Consider the following 22393-nt stretch of genomic DNA (forward strand, 5'->3'; position numbering starts at 1 on the left):
AGTTGTGAAATCATAGAACCAACTGCATGGCCCGGTAACTCTGTCTCACTGATTCTGTGAAGACACTCCCTGATTCTTTACTGATTGCAATGAGCGGGTTGATCTTAGCAGTTTCTAAAATGTTTCTTAATTCCTTTTTATTTAATCTCTTCATTGGGGCTGGAACCTTTCTGTGAACTGTAAATAACAGATGCTGTTGATGAACCCATTGACACTGTACAAGTGACAAGTCACCTTTTTGTCTTGAATTGATGAACTGTTACACTTACTATGCCAAACCAATGTCTGTTTTTTAAGGATCAGAAACAAACCTACAAACTTGCACTTTACGATATTTATGGAACTTGTTTAACAAATGCTGTTGATATTGAACCCAGTTACTCCATTTCCTTTATGCCACACCAATGTCTGTTCATCACTTTATTTTTGATGGCACTGAACTGAAAATGTTAATGGATTTTTTTCTGTAAATTTAACTCATTAAAACTTGTATCAAACCAGTTTTTGTCTATGCTGTCAAAGCGTGGATTAGTTATGTTCCCAGTTTTTATATTGGATGTCATCACTTTATAATATATCATATATCAGAATATTCTATTACTGTTAAGCCCACTATGAATATTAAAATACACACAACCATATTTCCTGTATCATACAGCTTTTCTACTGGGAGGTTTACAACTTATTCTGAGTCAATTTACCCAAGTTTGTCACTAAACCACATAGGCCTACTTGGAATACCCCTCAGATGTCTGAATGGCACTGATCTCACTTAAATGTTTATGGAACCTTTCTGTGGACTGTGAATAATGCTGTTGATGGAACTTTTCTGTCAACTGTGAACTATATTTAACTCATTAAACTTGTATCAAACTAGTTTTGTCTATGCTGTCAAACATGGATTATGTTCCCAGTTTTGATATCGGACGTCAGGTCACTTTATCATATATAAGAATATTCTATCACTGTTAAACCCACTATGAATATTAAAATACGCTAAATCGTGTGTCCTGTATCATAGCTACATGTATGACCTTTGCAGCAAAAAAACCGCGTGAGAATCTGTTCGGTATTCAGTGAGATATGATTAATTAAGTGCGCTGACAGCTTATCTCACCGGCCAAACAGATTACACTGAGTGGAGTGGATGACCGGTCCAAGATGGCGGCTCCAAATCTCGTCAGCATTAGTAAGGAGTAGCGGTCGATGCGGCGTCTATGTATATTATGTCTATGGTTCTCCCCTTATTAGACATTCTCTGGTCTGGCTCGTCAGGCTACCAGTCCAGGGGTCCAATGAAATTATTCGTTGTTGCTTGCGTCATAAGACCGGAAGAGCGCTGTAAACTGATGCATTGCATGCTAGGTTGATGCTAGTATTAGCAACATGCTGGAAAGCCACAGGGCAATACAACTGAGCTGAAGTGAAAGTGGAGTAATTTTACATGATTTTAAGGGATTATTGTGTGTGCACTATTTAAATTACCATCATATCTTAATTTATACGTATTTACAAACGTAATGGAAGAAGCCGAAACAGCCGAGGAGGCCCTTGCAAAACAGCATCGTAAGGAAAAGAAAGACTTACAAGGTAAGACAACTGATTGTACTTGGCTGGATCGTATTGTGCTGGCTAACTTATTCCCACTAACGTTAAACCGTACGTAGCCTACATATTGTTACCTTACTTCAAAATGAACCCAGCTTTAGCCCTATTAATTGCATTTACTGAACATGTCATGAGCCTAACGTTAAAATGCAGCAATAGTCAACAAAGTAGCTAGGTAGCAAGCTAACGTGAATGAAGTTATCATGTCCCTGTTGCCAAGAGGGCAATATTATTTAACGTTAACTCTTTCTCGACTGGTGGTATGCGACCCGACCACAGTAGGCTACTGAATATCATCGTTAAGATCTGGTGGTGACAGCTGAAGAGTGAATATGAACATGTTTCTATACGCACGTGCAAACTGAACGTCATTTTGATATTGCTAAATGAGCAACTTAACTTTATTGTTCAGATTTTTGGGAACTGTTCCTCTTTTTTACATTTTTTAAATTTGTTTCCAGCCAAAATCCAGAGCATGAAAAATGCTGTTCCTAAGAATGACAAGAAACGGAGGAAGCAGTTGACAGACGACATCGCCAGACTAGAAGCAGAACTCAATCAAAAACATGAGGAGGAACTCCGACAGCTCACCAACTCCACTGTTACAGACAAGGTAAAGTGCTTTACAATGTGAAGTGTTTTAGGGTTGACATTACAACTTGTCATGTAGTCTGAAGTTAATATTTTTTCCCTTTTGTATTTTCATGTTGTATTTTGTATTTTTTATGTTGTGCATGCAGGTTGAAGAAGTTGTAAATGGAATTGAAACTATTGGTTTGGATACAGAAGAGCAAAATGATGGCAAACAGAGTCGCACCTCTAAAGCACAGAAAAGACGGGTGAGCATGGGTTTTCAGGGGAATGGTTGAACGCTTTCAACTAAAATGAATTCTTGCATATCTTCCATTTCTTACTTTTGTCAAATTGCAGCTTCAGATTCAGAGATTTGCTTGGTGCTCACATAATCCATGATGTTTTATTTTTCTGTTTGATTCCTAACAATATTTGGGTGCCATTTTTTGAGCAAAACGTTGTTGTTCACATGAAGGCTTTGTTTGTCTCGTCTAAGAATGCATGCTTAAATTGTTCGAGATGTTGCTGTTAGGAAGAAAAAAAGAACTTACCCCTTGTCTTTTGCCTATTAAGTTTCTGGATCCCAACTGGACCCTTATCTTTTGCTTGTTATGTCACTCTTTCCCAACCTGGTTTGATTACCTACAGGAGAAGAAGGCGGCCATGGAGAAAGAGCGAGAGGCCCGCATCGCTGAGGCTGAGGTGGAGAATCTCCAGGGCTCTCGGCACCAGGAGAGCCTGAAGCTGCAGCAGAAGCTGGCGGAACGGCAGCTCCAGATCCGGGAGATCCAGTCGGACGGCCACTGCATGTATCGCGCCATCGATGACCAGCTGGCTAGTAGAGGGCAGGGTATGGGGCTGAAAGAGCTGCGTGCACAGACTGCCAATTACATGAGGTGCCACACTGACGACTTCCTGCCCTTCCTTACCAACCCCAACACTGGGGACATGTTCTCAGCCGGTGAGTACAGGTGTAAGGGTGGCATTTGGACTGCAATGTACACTACTCAATTATATTGCATAATTCTGCAAAATAAAAATGCCGTCCTTTTAGAACAAGCCAAATTTCAACCCTCAGACTTCTACATTTACATGTTAAAGAATGTTTTTGTAAAATAAATTTGTGTTTTGGGATTATGAGCTCTACTGTTGTGGGCAGGGTAGTGTGCTGAGAATTGTTTTTGCATGGCAAATAATATAATTCACTGCTGCTATTGTTTTTATTATTATACTTGTAGATGAGTTTGAGAAGTACTGCAGTGATGTGGAAAGTACTGCTGCCTGGGGAGGACAGCTAGAGGTGAGTATAGAGTTGGTTCAGAAAATACTTTCTAAAAATGGACTAAAAAAGTAAGATTACTTTATCAGTAAATTGTTCAACTGATGGATAAAGACACCAACCAGGGCTGGAAGCTAAGGGGATTTTGCACTCATGAAATGCACAGAACACAGTCCCTATTCTTGAGATTGCTTACAATTAACATCTGCTTGTTGAAGGAAAAGAAAAATGGGGACAGAAGTATGTGATTGAAATATTGTGATTCTCAAGTAACATAACCTTATGGCAGAAGTGCTATTATTTGTGCCAACAGTTATTAATTTGTGAGTTTCTTCATCTACCCTTTCCTGATATGTGGTGCTACATTTGATTGAGCTTTAACTGTTTTTTGCACTCTGTTGTCAGATAAAACAGACATTAGCTGCTATACACCATTTCCATTATTACCAAATTAGTAAATAATGCACAGGTAGTAAAATCGTTTGGGCTTCTCAAGACAACTCTTCTAGTGTCCTAGTGACCCTGGCACACATTATTCTAGATTTTCTACAATGATGCCTATGTTTCAGTGTCACTCATCTTTCCAGAATCTTTTTTATAATTCCACACAATGCATAGAAATGTGAAATGTTTTTTTTTTTTTTTTAAAGTAGTAATTGATTTTGTCTGTCATCATCCTCTTTCACAGCTGCGTGCCCTTACAGAGGCACTAAAATTGCCCATAGAGGTCTTCCAAGCGGATGCTCCTTTGATAAAGATTGGGGAGGAATATGACAAGCTACCAGTTGTCCTTGTGTAAGCACTCTCATGATTATTGAATACATTACACAAAATATTTAGATCATTTATAACTGACAGTATAAATCAGTATAAATATTGCTGCATGTTGTCTTGAACAAATCCATGCTACAGATGACATGTAAATAGGATTTTACAGTAAAAAAATACATTCTAACACTCTTAAAACAAATTTGTTGAAAACAACACAACTTGCGTTGTTTTTAACACATCTCTATGTCCAGATAGGGACAAAACAGTTTGTGTTGTTTCCTTTTTTATTTGTTACAAAATATGTGTTGAAAACAACACAACTTGCGTTGTTTATTAACACATCTCTCTGTCCAGATTGGGACAACACATTTGTTTTAAGAGTGAACATTCTGAATTCAATAAGTGATTTGCACTTTATCTTTCAGCTACATGAGGCATGCGTATGGTCTTGGAGAACACTACAACTCTGTGGAGCCTTTGAAAGAATTGTCAAATGAGGATGAGGGCTGAGAGTCCTTATGTCTTAAGCTCCTGTGATTTTGACCCAACACTGAAGGGTTTCTTATTGCCTGGCCCACTATGCCATTGAGTAAATCAGCTCCAATGTGTCAAGAAGTTCTGCCACGTAAAAAGACTTCTTGTCCAAAACAGCAGTGGATAAGATAAAGAAGTGCTTCATATCTTCGAATGCTCTTGAGCCCTAGTCTCAGCAGTGTAGATGTCTGTTGGCTTGATGTTCATATAGACTTGGTCCTTTCTGTTGGAGCATATCAAAACCATGTTTTCATTGAAGACGGTACAAATTGAGGAGGAGGAGACTGAAGTGAGCTAATTTTTACTGTAAATTATGCCTGTAGGTTTTACGTAACCATTTTGTTCGGTCTTAAGTAACCAGCCATTATGGGGAATGGATTTATGTGATGTAAATTCATTAACAGTATGTTGGCCCAATGGTATGCTTCACTTATTTGCCATGCATCAGTGGAAGACTTCTCACACAGGGGAACCGCAGTGTTTGTTTGGCTTGAAATAAAAAGTGCATTCAGCAAACGATCAAACAAACAGTCATTCCTTTTTCCCTGAAAACTGAAATTCTGTGTAATGCTCTATTTCCGTACTATGTCATCTTGTTTAGTAAAAGTTATGGGATTTGGTAAGTAAGGAGTAATTACTAATAAAAGTAAGGAGCAATTACTATTATTGTTGTTATTATTATTATTATTATTATTATTATATGAAGACCATAAATGATGGAATGACTACTTTCCATTAGCGACTTTTGTCAAGACAGCTGTACATATCACTTGCAAGTCCACAACTCAAGAGGGTTATGACTCAAAAAACCCTCAAATGTAGTGTGCTCTCAAATCTATATTTAGAGTGGGTGTAAGCTCATATGGATGAATCTAAAGGAACACAAACCCTTGCCTAGAATAGCCTATGTGAATGCAAATTAATCTTTGAAGTGCTCTTCAATTCCTCCAATGATCTGTAGTAATCTCGTTTTAGAAACCAAAGTAAATGGGTAGGCCATTGGACGGATTATGAACTTTTGGGCCCCTGGGCCCAGTTGTATTAAGGTCCCCCATTTATTGTAGCATATGTGGGAAGGGGGGTTTGGGGGGTTTGAAAAGTTCATTTGTATGATGCTGTATTCTTAGTATAGTATAGAGTCTTTATTGTCCTTTAAGGACATTCTTTTTCACACACATCATTATTACATTTCATGCAGGATATACACAGCCTCATACATATAACATATCATACATATACACCACGTTTCCCTCCCTTCTGGTGCATTTTGGGGATGGCCAATACTTTAATTCAATCAGATTCATAGCCTACATTCTGATTAGCTGATATTGAGGCAATGATTCCATGCAAAGGCTTGGGCCCGGTAGGCCCGTGCAGTAATCCATCCCTGGGTGGGCCTAATCTAAGGCTTATTTAAGGGAGTAATAGAAGGCGATGGCAAATACCAAGATGAAACAATATTACCAGCAGTGCATTTCGCCTGAAGCACCACTGCAGTCAATATATTCACATGTATAGGTGACTGCAGTGGTGCACATGTATAGGTAGGTAGATGTGTGTGTATATATATTTTTTTTTTTTGTGTGTAGCCTATTGCAGCTCATGCTTGTGTGGCAGCAAACTGTAGCCTATTGCCTTTCCATTTATGTAAAGTAATTGCAACAGGGGTTTGCATTTCTATTGTATTGGTTCCTAATTCTGATATATTTTTAGCCGGATAAAACTCAGTCTCTCATGCCACCAATCTAAAAAAAACACGACCTCTAATGGTCTGCATGGGGAAAAGGTCGGGGGGGAAATCTAGAACCAAGAACACTTAACAGTTTGCGTCTGGTTTCTATGGGAACGAGTTCTATGAAAGAAATGGCGAATAATTTAATAATAAGGGCTTTAAGCGCAAACGCAAAATCTTTCAGTCTAAGTTCGAGAAAGATTTCAGACTTGCCTAAATCAATTGCACGCTTAAAATGCATTTTGGCACTACATTTAAACAACAACCTTCTTTCAGTTTTACCAACAGAACTGAAGTCACTACAACGGGTGGGTATCCTAGGCCTATCTGATTGAAAATATGACGTTACTTTTGACTTATTTTGACAGTGAATGTAGCCTATGAATGTAAATATTGATGGTGTTTTGACGCATGCTAACCTCTGCAGTTGACAGAGCTAAACTTGGGAAATAACATTCTTTTGGAGATTCCAGTGGTTCTGAAGCACCTGCATGCATTAAGAAAGCTGTATTTGTTCGGAAACAAGATCGAAAGTTTACCACCATATATTTTCGGTAGGTTATGTTTTGGGAATTTAAGAGCGACGTTTTGTTCTGGGCAGACCCACTTTGTCTCACAATCAGGCCATTTGTCAAAATTGAAAAATAGTTTAATAAGAATATTCATCAGAGATAGCCTAGTTTTAGCCTATGCACTTGTGGCATCATGCAGTAAACCATAGATATACAAACCCTCTTTATCTCAACTGCAGGTTCAATGGTTTTATGGAGCATGTGGGTGCTCTACAACTTGGAGCACCTTTTGTGGATCCTTGATGTAGATGCAGTAGGCCTAGGCTATCTTAGCTTTTAAGAAGTCACTTTTAATTTATTATTTTAATTATGAATTACGATGTATAATAATGATGCTTTTGCATAGTCTACAAGAAAAGACTGGCAGGTAGACAGGTTAATTTTAGGTGGTTTATAATAATAATAATAATAATTATCAGGCCTATTATTATTATTATTATTATTATTTACAAAAATATTTACAAGCTGGCAAGATCATGCTCATGGCTAGTTTATTATGGGCATATTTTAAGTTGTCTTGACAAGTGAAAACATTATGAAGAGTGAACTCTACAGGGAATATCAACTGTCCTCTACAGAAGAACTACCAAACCTTACACTTCTCAATGTGAACCATAATAAAATCAAAGTCATACCTCCACAGATAAAAAGGTGGGTACACAAAATAGCCTACATGCCTCCTTCATGTCATGACAATGTATTCATACAAAGACATTCTTGACAAAGGATTATAATGATCATTTTGCTAATCGCAGGTCTACTTTCTTGCAGCCTTGTGAATCTGGAGGTTTTCAGTATCATGGATAACCTGCTAGAGTGTGTCCCTGCTGAGCTAGGTTGTCTTGTCCAACTAACTGAAATCAATCTGAACAACAACAAAGTGTCCTCCTTGCCACCAGTGTTGGGCAGACTGTCTAATCTGAGGAAACTGTACTTGGCAAGAAACAACCTGTATGAACTGCCTGAGGTACAATGGTGTTTGTGAAACTTATTTCTAGTGATTGTTTGAGAAAGAACTACAAATCTTACGTTTTCCCCCTTTCCGGTTTTGTTGATCTTTCATTTTTCCCCCCATTTAGGGCATTAGTGGCTGCAAAAGTCTCAGAATACTGGATGTTGCTGGAAACCTTCTGACCATGTTTCCTACTGATGTATGTGGTTGGTGGCTAAAGAGATGGATGAACACTTACACACACACACGCACAGTGATTCGGAATTGGTATTCCTTTATGAATTACATCAGGGGCTAAGATGAGCTTGTCAATTCCATTTCTGTCCTGAATACTTTATTTGCTCATCCAAAAAATACCAATATCTGACTATCTTCATTTACTTAATAAGATAAGGAGAGAAATAATAGACTTTAAATTTTCCACTAACCGTCTTGTTTCCTTTTGTGCCTCAGTTTGGTTTCCTTGCCCTGGAGGAGCTGCTTTGTGAGGGCAATAGTCTTGTCCATGCAGAACTAATGACGTCTGTTCAGGAGATAGAGGTTTTGTCATTAAAGGTGAGTTTGAATAGCAGGTAGGCCTACTCTCTCCCATTGTATAGTTCTCTACTATAACACAACAGGCATAGACCAGTTATATGTGTTTATAATGTGTCATTTGTATTACAGAATACAATAGATACAGTATATTAAATTGGAATCAAAATGGTAAAATGAACAAAATAAGACTGTATGTCCATCCATTGGTGTCAGAGCCATTAGGCCTATATGAGAGTGGGACAGGACCCACTCACTTTTTACTATTATTAGTTTGGACTTGGAGTTGATAACAGGTTAGCAAATATGGTTTTGGGAAATGCCCCAGAGCTAGAGGCTACTGTGGGTGAGGCTGTATCTGACTGTGATGACCTGAGCTTGTTCCTATAGGAGCTGGCTGCACGGGAGGTGCTGATGGAGAAGAGGAACCAGTGTTCGGTGGTTCACCGGACACTACCCCTCTACCCTGAACTGGTCAGCATGCTGTCTCAGTGGGGATGGTGTGCCGTCTGCCACAAGCCCTTCCTCACCACCTGGTTGGAGTGTGTCCAGTTTGTCAACCTCAAAAAAGTATGAACCACTTGGCTTCACACTTCAAATCTCCAAACTCTGAAAACTATACTATATAAGTGCCTATTGAAATGGTTTAAGTAAACTTAAATTTGGAAATACACACACACACACACACATACACACACACACACACACACACACACATACACATACACATACACATACACATACACACATTTTATTCTGGTGGCATTGCTTCTACCCACTGGGAAATTAATGGACAACCAACAAGCTGTAGAAATTCACGGATAATGCACACAGTCCATTTTTGCAGTGAATATACAGTATAACAGCATATAACACACATGCAAAAACAACTAAAACAACCTACAATGCCTTGTAATGCATACACATATCATAAAATGCCCCATAAATGTATTTTAATAACATATAAGAAGTGCAATGTATGCACATTTAATCTTAGAGGAGAACATGCCTTGCATTAACCAAATGAGGTTAATTGTGTGTACTGAGAATCTCGGTAACACATTACTTGATGGGTGCATGCATGGCACATTCATAAAACCACATAAAGGCCTCATAATATATTCAGGAATGAGTGAAGCAACATTCATGCATCATGTTACATTACTATGGTAGGTTGCAAAGCAACTTTTCTTCTAAATGAAAGTCCCTAGGCCTACAAATATTGGCTCCAAATGACTTGGCCTGGCCATTCCTCTGTAGTACAAACTTCAAAAAGTCACTTGTCCAATGGCAATGATTTCAAACTGCACTTTAGTGTTAAAGCAGTGTTTTACCTTCTCATAAATGGAAGAGATGAAATAGAAATATAAAATGTGTAAGCATAGAATCGAGCTGTTCCTGATATACTATGCGAATCCCTCTGTGTGCTTCTCTCAGGACATGGGCATGAAGAGGAACTTGACTGTGCCAGTTCGAGCAGTCCTGTGTTCCTACACCTGCTTCAATGAGAAAGGCCACTCATACTATGGAATTGCATCAACAGTTTAAAGTGAATTAAAATCCTATTTAATTTGCAGATCTGTTCTGGAGGTTTCTGTGGGTGGATTTAAATATCATATAGATTGTATTGTATAAAAGCTGTGAAATCACATTCTGAGTACCTTTGTTATCCAGCAGATGGCAGTATGAGATCACTGACTTTGGGCCGGACGCACACTAACACGATGTGCATGTAACATGTTATTGCTCAGTGTGGATTCAGTGGAAGTTCAGAATTGTGCCTTGTTTAAGTAAGACTTTTGCCCATAAATATTTCATGACAGGAAAGGAAAGGATCTCTTCTAAAAGCATCTCAACCCAGCCTTTAAGCTAAGATTTTTTTCCAGTAAAAACAACAACAACAAAAAAAAAAATCCCCTCTATCACGCCAGAACAAAACACCATATGTTACCTGTCTGTCAGTTCGTAAGATTACATACCAGCCCCTTCCATCTTAAATGAGTCCATCCCAGATTTATTCATCCATTTTGCCTTCTTTAGATGCCCCTCACAGTCCTGGCAGTAGATTGTGTTTAACAATATATTCTCCACCACCTGTGTGCCACCACCACAATCGCACCTCGTTTCAGCCCACAGCACAAAAGCACACTTTGTTTCCACCTCCAGTTCAGGGCAGTGGCATCTGTTCCAACCTGAGAGAAAACTTCATTTCTCTGCATTAATTTTCCATCCAGGCCTCTTGAGCTTCTGGAGCTGTCTGCAGAGTTGGGCCTGATGAATTATGCATCAGGTTTAATTGCAAACCCAGAAACTAATGACTTTGGACTGGTTAACAGCAGGGGAACCATACATCTCTGCAAACTGAATGAAAAATCAGTCCTGGAGAAAAAAAAGCCGCTAATTGATGAATAATTAAGGAGGGGGCTACAGGGCATAATTGTGACATTTTGTTTCAATCAATTCAGCAAGTGCAGGGAGAGAAAAGTGCACTGAAGAAAATAATGACGTCCAAGAGGATGTCCAGTCAGAACGAGCCAAAGGTGCTCAGCCTTTTAGACGGCCATTTATATCCCTGAACAGACCTACTTTCTCTGAAGCACAGGTGGAGTGAGTGCTACTGGCCATCAGGCTGACCAAATCCACAGGAATTCATCTTCCAACATCTGCTGTAATCATGGACAGGGTAACCAGTGTGTTGTGGCAAAACCGCTGTATATTCAAGCACATCAACAGAAAACATCCATAGTACACCATAGCAGTCATTTTCTGCTAATGCCCCCATGCTGGTAAGGATTTCAATACCTCCTCTTGTTTTTTTAAATTTAAACTATCATTTCTATGGTTTGCCCATTATGACACATTAGTCATGTTCAATTAGGATCAAACACAAATAAATCCTTTGAAATTAGGCTCTTTTCATGTGTGAATACAAACCCACCCTATGGATTCATAACTTTACATCATTAAGTCATTGTGCTATGAAAGTAGAAATATAATACGATGTCTATTATAGGCTAAAAGAGCGAATTTAAAGTGTTAGTTCCTCTCATGAAGTTCACTTCATGGATGTTGCATGCTGCATTAGATGTGTGGTGTTTGCAACCATTGATGCACAATGCCGTTGTTAGCTTCTTCCAGCTGCTAGGGGTAACAGATGTGTGGACCCCATCTTAAAATGTAGTCAAACAAATTCTGCTGGTCATTAAGTCAGTGTGGCGGAAATGAAGGGCATCGGAGCAGCAGGCTCTTTGGCACCCATTTGGCCGCCTGTCTGTCTGTGTGTGTGTGTGTGTGTGTGTGTGTGTGTGCGCGTGTGTGTGTGTGTGTGTGTGCGCGTGCGCGCGCGTGCGTGCTGGAGGACTACTAACGGACCACTAAAGTAAGTAAAGGCCACCGTATGATCACCCCCCCCCCCCAGCACCTCCGTCACGGGCAGGTCACTGCTGTCCACTGCTGTCCACTGCCAACACTGAGCATGTGGTTGTGAGTTAGAAACCTCATTGTGTGTGAATTTAAAAGGGATGTGTGAAGAGGGAGAAAGGGAAGAGATGAGAGTGAGTGAGAGAGAGAGAGGAGGGGGAAGAGGAATGGAACATGCATTATTCTAAAGACCAGATGTTGAGTCCTGGGGCAGGGAAGTAGCCTGAGGATGTGTCTGGTGTCAGCTCCTCTGTCCATGAACCTCTCTCTCTGTGAGCAGGCAGGCCGCTTTGGTAATACAGTACAGCTCATCCAGCTCCTGTTGTTTTTGTAACCTTGTTTCACACAAACAAACATGTGCTCTGAAAAACCTATAAAGACACACACACACACACACACACAGATGTTGTTAATCAGTACATCACCAGTGTGTGTGTGTATTGACACTTCTGGATTGTTATCACAGGAGGACTGCAGACTGCAGCGTGACCAGAAGCCAGAGACGTGTGCCTGATATTATAATTGCAGTAGTTAGCTGGTTCTGAAAATGACTTGGGGAGTATTGTCTATCATAAAAATATCTCCGCCACCTCGTCGGGTAAAAGGAGGCAATGAATAAAGTAGCTGTGCATAAATTTTAATTTCAAGAGCTCAAAAAGTGGAGGGAGCTTCAGGCAAAGTCACTCAGAGTGATGTATGGGAAAGATGGAGAAGTTTCGCAGTGGCCCCATTTTAATAGTCTACATTAGGCGTGTATGCCTCTAAAACCGAAGAGATTCTCCCGGCTGCTACTCTCGCTCCGCTCTCTCCAAGGAAATCAGATATGAACCTCCCAGCTGCTCCTATACACACATGCTCGCACACAACTGCAAACACACACAAACACACACTCATACACAAAGACACTCAACACAATTTACAACACTTTCTTCTTAGATTGTCTTGTCTGTGCTTCTTCATGGTTATACTTTCAGTGCTAGCATGACATGAAAACTATGAACTCTATTCATTTGAAGTTCACTATGTTAATTATGCACTTCAGATCAGTAGTGATATACATATTTAATGTGCATGTACAAGGCATGGCTAAACCAGAACCACTCTAATGTTGTTCCTGTTGACAGTAGACTTGAAAGTATATTTGAAGTTATTTCAGTAGAACTGTAATTAGGTATTTTTGTTTGATTTATTTTTCCTCAATCAAAACAACACAACTGCAGTTTTATTAATATTACCTGAAATACATGATTAAATTATATTACTTTTGAATGTTTTTAAAAATAGAGATATAGTGTTTTGGAACCAAAGTATCTATGTGTGCCTCCACTCATTTGAAACGATTTTTTTTCTTCTGAGAAAAAACAAAAAACATTTGATTATTCTTTGTGCTAAAACAGCTGCATTATCCCAATAGTCAAGAATGCTATGTCATGTGATTTGAAGAATGCAAAATATATATAACCAATGTTACCTCCTCCAACAGTATCTGTTCAACATACACCACCATTGTGTCACTTAAGTGGTTGGACAGATTGTTTTAGAAGTAAACTACCCTTGAGATTAATGATTTTCTTATTCATTTTGCATATGTTCGCTTCCAATTCCAGACAGGAAAATAAATATTTTGATGGGTAGCTGAAGTGTATGAATGAGGCCATTTACATTTTTCCATGTTTGAAAAGACAGACAGAGAAAGTAAACAAAGAGAAAGTAAACACTTTTCACCATTCATTTCCAAAAATGCCTCAAAATGGTTTTGAATGAAACAAAGCATGCTCTTTACATGTTCGACTCTAATGATGGAAATGAGTGCCGCAGATTGACGTATTAAAGTCTTGGGGAGTGAGAGGAAGAAAAACAGCTACTCAATAGCACATGGCAAACCACTATCAGAGCTAGAATAGAGCTCTCTCCAATCAGGGAAATCTATTGTCTCACATCTCTGGCTGAATGAAAAAGCCCTTATCGAGCTGTTGGCAGAGGACCAAGGCATTGTCAGCATGATGGCTTGTGGATCAATTTTGCTACTCTCCCCATCAGCCTGCAGGGATCCAAATGGATGCTAGATGGCAGTGTGTTTCTCTGGAACACATCCCAGCAGTGAGGCCATGGAGAAGAGGAGAGGGGACAGGTAGGTACACCATCTCCAGTCCTGGGTGTACCGTCACGAGAATGTTGGAAAATGAACGTTCTAAAGAATATCTGGGTTCATTGAATTCAACCAGAGCCTTATAGATAGATCTCTCTTTAGGGGTCTGAATTCAACATAGAATTTTAGGACCTTGAATTGTTGCGGAATGGAATCTTATGTTAAAATGTTCAAAAACCCACACCTTTAAGGGTTAAATCCCAATATTTACATGTATAGGATAGAAATGCCATTGCAACTGGAGGAACGGAAATACACCTGCATGAATTGGAAAATGTGATCTTTAATAAGTAGCCTATAGTGTGAAATGGTGTCCAGTAAAACAGACTTGCTTGGTGGTGTCCATGACGATAGAACAGAATATGACTAAGGCATTGCAGATCTCATTTCTGAAGAACTATATTGTCATTAGTTTTCAAATTAAAGATGTTTAGTGTAAAGTTTGCAGCAATGTAATAAATATTTTTGTTTTATCTCTCAGGTTATTAACAAGGATGGTAGGGGCATGAGTAGTCACACATTGCCCTTGAGGCTTATAAAAAAAAGAAACACCAATTTGAAGCAGCTATAGGTCATACACTTGTGGTCACAACAGTCTATGATCAAAAACACTTTGTTAACATCACAACAGACAAAATCAAACTATAAAAGCAACAACAAAAAGGCCGAACCAATGAACTAAACAAGCAAACAAAAAAAAAAAAAAAAAAAAAAAATCTATCAAACCTTGGATTTTTTTTTTTTTTGGAGAGGGGGCAGCACCATTACCAGTGGAGGTTTGTTTCTGCAGTCGTGTGTGTTGGGGTTTGGGGCTGTGGTGGGGGTGAGGCTGGTAGAAAGCGCCTGCTGATGAGTCCGCTGTGTTCTTTGGCAGTTTTAGGTCATTCCCTTTCCCCTTTTCACACAGCAAAAACACCCATGTTGGTAAAGACAGAGAAATCCACCATCGAAAGCAGAAACTTCAAAGAACAAACATGCTTTAATCTTGTGTTTTCACTCTTCGGAAGTTTCCACATTTTTCCCGTAATGACTGTGGGACGCACTGTGGGGAAAAGCAAGCCAGAGTTTCTTCTCATTTTCCTTTCAGGGGTGAGGTGGGGTGGAAGGTATGGTCTTTGATTTTTGAAGTAAAAGTTGCTATTTCTCCCATAAAAGGACATCAAACATATTTGTTCTTTGTGAATTCCAAACAAACTTAGTCTTCTTTATTTCCAGGTTTGTTGTAAACCCTGTGTGCCACACATCATTACACTTCAAAACAGAAGCCTAGAATAAACTCTTCAGTTTCAGTATATAAACCCACAATTAAATATGACCATTCAACCAGCGGTCATTCATTTGAGTGTCAAATAATGCTTGTGATTTGTGGGTTGTCAATGGTATTGATGCTGGTTGAGCTTTGAGCACAGACTTCCAGAGGATTGTGTCTTGTGTTTCTGTACATTATCACTTCCTGTATGCTTCTGTTTACTTCCTGTGCTTCTTGTTCCGTGTATCCCTGTCTTTACCCCTCACCTGAGTCCCATCCTGTACCTTGCCAGTCCTGAGTATTTAAACCCTGTCTGATGTTCTTTTCTTTGCTGGATTATTTTCCTCTGGTTCTTGTGAGGGGTTCTTGCTCTTGTCTGCTTTTATGTTTGTCTAATGTAAAGTTCTTCTCTAGTCTAGTCTAGTCAAGTCCAGTTAGGTCAAGTCCTTGTGTGTGCCTTAGAGATGTTGTTTTTTTCAACCCATTGACAGACTACTCCTGGTTCCCGTTGTTCTTGGATAATTAACTCGTGGTGTATGTTTTTGAGATCTGCCTTGAACCTTCATTTGGAAGTTCATGATCTCTGCTTTTCTGTTGTCTGTGAGTGCTTGCCTTACATTTCTGAAATACTGCCTGCATAGTGAATTGTTTGCCGTATACAAGGCTGGAGAATGTTTGAATGACCTGAGTTTATTTCAAAATATTGAATATAATAAGACACATTAATTAAACCAACTCCGCTAATCCAGTTCTGCTAGTCCAGTTCTGTTCTTGCGGCATCATTGCACGACATCTTGTCTGTATTTAGAGAGATTATATTTTTGTATTATTTAATGCCAATTGATTTCTTTAGGCAGCCTAGAAACTAGAAGATATAACGTGTTCATCTTTTTTTAAAATTCAGCTCATGCAACTCTTGCATTAGATTTCCCTGCCTCAGTAAGACGTAACAGTGGGAGCAGTTTTACATCATTATTTTGATTTTAAGAGGCATTTCTTTCTTATAGATTTTTTCTTAAGATCCATGGATATGAATACAGGTCAAAATCTCCAGATACAGCGCAACTCTCCAAAATGAGTGTTTTGAGGTATATGATTCTTTATCTGTTTTGTGAAAGATACTGTATAAACACATAATAGACCTGACAGACTGAATTGGCAGCCTGCTTCTTTTAACTCAAAATCAAATATTAACATATGAGACATGGTGTCTGATGAATATCAACGGTAGGGTTATGTTTAATGTGAAGTCATACGCAGGCCAATAGGGATGTAATAAAGCCTGAAACACAGAGCTCTTTCATCAGTTCAGGCCTAATTGGAATGTGATGTTAGAAACTGAACTAGTATACTCTGTTGTAGTACTGTTTTTGTTTTGTCGTCCATAAACAAGTTTAAGCCCACTACAAAGCCATTTAAATATAACATTTTTATCAAGAGAATGTAATTTCCAATTCATTTGTACAGCGCTGCATACTTGACTGACACGATTGTTGGTTAAATTACAAAGCTTCCTCCTAGCATTAGACTATAATGAACTAAATGTTTTGGTATGCATTTAGCTTCAAAGAATTGCGGTTAAAGGTGGTTATTTCCTTAATTCCTCTCTTCTATTGTGAAGCAATTGATGTTCTGTTGAAACGGCAGAAATAATTAGCCAGCTCTATAGACATAAACACAATGGAAATGGCAGCACCAGCTCAGATAAGGGGTTATAAGGGGAAAGATTCATTTTAGAATGTTTTTTTTTTATTATTGTTGGAACTGTCAAAATTGAATTATTTTTTATTGTTGAATAAACTAGATGCTTTGGTCACACTTTTTTACAACCCTTTCCTCCAGCCCTCTCTACAGCCCTTCTTATCCCCTTCACTTCTTGTATTTTTGAAAAGTTTTTTTCTCTCTTATGTTTCTACTTGAAAGACTCCCGAGGAAAAATAGAATTAAGAATTTTGTCCTTATACTTCACAGGATGATTCAACACCAGCTCAGTAGCAGTCCTTGCAGTCCGGGGAAGGCAAGAATGAGGAGTCCACACCTGAACATCAGAGATGTCAGAGAACTTCGTGGCAGTGGGATGTCAACAGCAGACATAAAACAGAGAGGTGAGTAAACTGTACAGCTATAACTCTGTGAGGCTAAGATTGAGAACAGTTTTGCTTAGAAACAAAGGACCTATTACTCTTCACCTGTACCATGGCTATGTTGAATTCCCATGGTCATGCATACCATATCACCATCTCAGCGTGTTACGTAACATACGCAAACCTTCTTATCCTTATCCTTACACAATTGTTTCGCATTTGGGATATCCAAATTCGTCCATGTTCTTCCCCACAAAGACAAACTGGAACAAAATGCTACAAGCCAGGCAATTACGTCACGTTCGCGCGTACAACTCAGGCGTTACGATACAAATGGATAGAGCCATAAGTTACAACTGAGAAATGGGAACTGGGATAAATTATTTCATGGCCAAGAAGAGTTTTTTTGTAAGCCACGATGTATAATTATGTGTCTTGGCTATATATATATATATATATATATATATATATATATATATATATATATATATATACACACACACTATTCTCTTGGAGACAAGTCTTGACATTTCCACATAAACATCTTATTAAATATGATGTTAAAATGTTTGTACACACTTATAGCTGTATGTTCTCTATCGAGTGTCACTAATTAATTAAAGAAACGATTGTGTTGGGGAGTTGGCACTGTTTGAGAAGGGATTTGCGCATGTGAAAGACTTCCAAGATGAGAAACTGCTGCAAAAATTCAATTGTATCCGCAAACATGTCCAAATGGTACAACTATGACGGCAGAAAAACCCTCAAATGCTCCACCCCGGCTAATGGAGCACTCCAGAGACACGGGTTACGGCCTGGTGCTATGGCCTGACCATGCACAGCTGACACCAGCGCTTCCCAGGTAGTGGCATCTGGACATCCTCTTTCTTTTTTTCTGGAACATTCCATGCCTGTGGCATTCTGGCTCCAGTGGCCAAACATCTGTCTCAGCTGTTGGGGGGGTGGAGTGTCCTTGAGGAATGTTGTCCGCTATTCTCTCTCTCTGTCTCTATGTCTCTCTCTCTCTCCCTCCCTCCCTCTATGTGTATTTGTGTGTCTCTCTGTCTCTCTCACTCTCTCTCTCTCTCTCTCTCTCTCTCTCCCTCCCTCCCTCCCTCTCTATGTGTATTCGTTCACCAGCTGAGCACCAGTCACAGCTTCATGTATCCATCTTACTGAAGCAGGTTCCCTGGCGGTGCAGATGGTCAGGGTTAGGCTCCACTGGGTTGGTCATGGACAAGAGTGATTTGAGATGGTCCTCTGGAACAGGTGTGCATGAAGCCGCACACGGCCAAGGATCACTTCAGATGTGCAAGCCGTCTGCAGAGAATGGCTAGCCACTGAACGTTTTTGAATCTACCTTTTTTGAATCTCAGTTTTGTTCAAATTTGAACATCTCATAAAGAAGAGTCCTGTTGGGACTTTTGAGATTTTTGGTTTAGATAGATAGATAGATAGATAGGTACTTTATTGATCCCCAAGGGGAAATTCAGGAAATTCAGGTTTAATTTAATAAGACAATTTACTGTTGTACATTTTCTATATGTTCATGTTCTAGACTGGATCAGTCCTCAATTCTTTATATCAATATATCTTTGCAGCATTCTTCATCAAAACACTGTACTTTTGGACAATGCTCTTCCTGCTGTTCTCAATATAGTATACTAAATACTGTTTCTGCTGTTCTCAATATAGTATACTAAATACTGTTCCTGCTGTTCTCAATATAGTATGCTAAATCTCCAAACACAAACAGACCAACACTCTTCCTGCTGTTCTCAATATAATATACTAAATACTCTTCCTGCTGTTCTCGATATAGTCTGCTAAATCTCCAAATACAAACAGAATGCTCTTCCTGCTGTTCTCAATATAGTATACTTAGTCTCCAAACACAAATAGACCAATACTCTTCCTGCTGTTCTCAATATAGTATGCTAAATCTCCAAACACAAACAGACCAATACTCTTCCTGCTGTTCTCAGTATAGTATACTAAATACTCTTCCTGCTGTTCTCAATATAATATACTAAATACTCTTCCTGCTGTTCTCAATATAAATACTCTTCCTGCTGTTCTCAATATAGTATAGACCAATGCTCTACCTGCTGTTCTCAATATAGTATACTAAATACTCTTCCTGCTGTTCTCAATATAGTATACTTAGTCTCCAAACACAAATAGACCAATACTCTTCCTGCTGTTCTCAACATTGTATGCTAAATCTCCAAACACAAACAGACCAATGCTCTACCTGCTGTTCTCAATATAGTATACTAAATACTATTCCTGCTGTTTTCAATATAGTATGCTAAATCTCCAAACACAAACAGACCAGAGGAGAGCAAACAGAACACGGCTCTAATAGCTGGCGATGGTATGCCATTGCATCCATATGCTTTGGAAAAGAGCCAGCCTAATTGGAGCACCTGGCTTAAGTCAGCCTCCTCAGCCTACTTGCTTAAGCTACTGTTGTGTTCGTTTAACATGGGACTGGGAAAGAGCCTTCAGAGAGGCCCTGGTGTGACACTCCGGCTGCTTAGGATTTGGCTCGTGCAGCGGATGGGCCTCGGATCATATAGCAAAAACTGACTAGGATACAAGGATAGGAATTTCACACAAGAGTATTTCAGAGTGTCACTGGTGTGTGTGTGTGTGTGTGTGTGTGTGTGTGTGTGTGTGTGTGTGTGTGAGAGAGAGAAAGAGTGTGAGTGTGTACGTGTGTGTGTGAGTGTGCATGTGCGTGTTTATGTGTGTGCGTGTGAGGGTGAGTGTGTGTGTGTGTGTGTGTGTGTGTGTGTGTGTGTGTTTCTAGCTATGAATTGTAAATTAATATCAAAATGAATAGAAATTGCATTTCCCATGTTATTGCTGAATTCACTGAATGGATTTGTCACCTTGCATGACTTGGATCTGGAATTTGATGAAATCAGAGCAGCAGTAATTGCTCAACTGGAACCATTTAAAAAAAGAGGGAGAGGAATAAAAGGAAGGAAAGGAAATAAAACGCAGTGTGAGGGGATGTCACTGAAGTCTTACATCTTGCTATATTTTGGAAGCAATCTAGCTCAGTGGGGACCCTCCTTTACATAAAGTCTTTGCCGACTACATTTTTGCTGTCACCCGCAATTGAGACTTTTGACTTCATGTTACCCCTACAATGCTAAGGGTCTGCTAATGCGACACATTGATGATGTGATGGTGGAGGCATGGCACTATGCTACTTTGTGGAAAGAACCATTTCCTTTCCTTTTGGCAGGTAGTCTACACTACCTTGACAGCCAATAAGAAAAGAGATCTCAAATAAAATGCCACAGATTGTTTTTTCCCCCCTCCATCCATTTACAGCCCTCTCAGCCTCACCCTCTCCCCATGAGAAGAGAAGTCAGACTCATGGCACAGTAATAAATATCACCCTTCTCTAGAGTCCCACTCCATAAATGTCACTCCTGAAAGCTATTCCATGGCAGTTGTGAGGAGAATGGGGTCTCTGTCATGAATGGGAGATGGAGAGGCATTTCATGAAGATCACAGGCTTCAGGGCTATTCTTTATGCCTTCCACTCCAGCTCTGAAAACCCTCATAGAAGCTGCCCAAGAACACGGACAGAGGCCCATGTGCGATGTGTGTGTGTGGATGTATGTATGTATGCAGACACTTCTGTACAAATCACTACCACTAAGAGTGGAAGTGAGGGAAAAGGGTGGAAACAAAAAAGACAAGAGAGAGAAAGAGAGAAGTCAGTAACAGAGGGTTAGAATGAAACAGGGCTGTCTGACATCACATGGAGGAGGAGGAGGAGGGAGGAGGAGGAGGAGGAGGAGAGAGAGTGGGGAGATCAACCAAGATATGGAGGGAAAGAAAGAGAGAGACTGCTGTAGAGCAAGATAGATCGATCTGATAAACAAAAGCAGACAGACAGAAGGAGGGAGAGGGAGACAGACCATCTGTAAATATTTATTCAGCATTTATATAATTAAACAGCCAAATGCATCATGTCAAATGTGTCCAATTGCTCACAGGTCTGAATTATACAGTGGAACAGCTTGGTCAAACATTTGCTTTAGATCTGGGAGCCATCAGTCTTACAGAATGGATGACGGCGAGTCCGTCTGAGGAAATCACTCTGGATGGGTTTCAAGCTGTCGGCGCTCGTCTGACGGACTCCAGATCCTCTGCTTTTGGAGAGGAATTCTTAAAGGCTCTGTATAATTCTTTACTATAAAGCTGGTTGCAAAATAGGTTTGAAAACTGTTGTAATAGTGGCTGTTTAATTAGCAGGCTGTTTCTTGAATTTCCCCTTGGGGATCAATAAAGTATCTATCTATCTTTCTAAAAGATATACTGTATGTTGAGGAATCATTTTATAAAAAAAATCCCAAAAATCTAGCACAGTGGAACCATGATGTTCCCTCCAGACTATGCTAAGTCTGTAGTATGAAGGTTTCTTGGTGTTTTATGCCCCCAACGTTGTCTTCAAGGCAGCGCTGCCTGGAAGGCGCTATGCTTAGGCATGGGTTAAGGTTAGGGTTAGGGTTAAGTTTAGGATAAGGTGCCTTTAAGTCCACGGTGGCAGCGCTGCCTGGAAGATGACGTTGGGGGCATAAAACAGCATTGAGCGGTATGAAGAAAGGCACTGAATCAAATGGCCCTTTGGCAGAAGCTTGTTGGTCTAAGGGTATGATTCTTATTTTAGAAACTGACCAAGTGGTGACCAACAAAGGCACAAGACACTTGTCTGGTTTAAATCCAGCATTTGGTGCATTAGCCTAAAGCCTAAGCAGAGTGAAGTATCTCTGAGAGGCTATGTGATATTTACCCCAATAAGCTGCACTAGATAAGTTGGCTTCAATCACATATTTTTTAAATATGAAACTGTATTTTGCACACTGTATGTTTCATCTACAGATAACCTATACCTAAAAAGGTTTGTTAC

The 22393-nt window shown here is 39.6% G+C and overlaps 2 protein-coding genes across 2 annotated transcripts; both read left to right on the top strand.

The window, feature by feature from the left end:
- The first annotated feature begins 1275 nt into the window (after window positions 1-1275).
- On the top strand, window positions 1276-5426 carry otud6b (OTU deubiquitinase 6B). The gene is made up of 7 exons (XM_048229890.1): window positions 1276-1590; window positions 2070-2221; window positions 2349-2447; window positions 2830-3142; window positions 3420-3481; window positions 4149-4255; window positions 4657-5426. The coding sequence occupies exons 1-7, from the start codon at window positions 1521-1523 to the stop codon at window positions 4739-4741; spliced, it is 888 nt and encodes a 295-aa protein (XP_048085847.1). The 5' UTR covers window positions 1276-1520; the 3' UTR covers window positions 4742-5426.
- A 1194-nt stretch (window positions 5427-6620) lies between these two features.
- On the top strand, window positions 6621-10109 carry lrrc69 (leucine rich repeat containing 69). The gene is made up of 8 exons (XM_048229885.1): window positions 6621-6805; window positions 6925-7051; window positions 7648-7720; window positions 7841-8036; window positions 8149-8220; window positions 8475-8576; window positions 8946-9125; window positions 9993-10109. The coding sequence occupies exons 1-8, from the start codon at window positions 6629-6631 to the stop codon at window positions 10101-10103; spliced, it is 1038 nt and encodes a 345-aa protein (XP_048085842.1). The 5' UTR covers window positions 6621-6628; the 3' UTR covers window positions 10104-10109.
- Window positions 10110-22393: the final 12284 nt, after the last annotated feature.

Source organism: Alosa alosa, chromosome 20 (assembly GCF_017589495.1).
Source record: "Alosa alosa isolate M-15738 ecotype Scorff River chromosome 20, AALO_Geno_1.1, whole genome shotgun sequence".
NCBI classification, from domain to species: Eukaryota; Metazoa; Chordata; class Actinopteri; order Clupeiformes; family Clupeidae; genus Alosa; species Alosa alosa.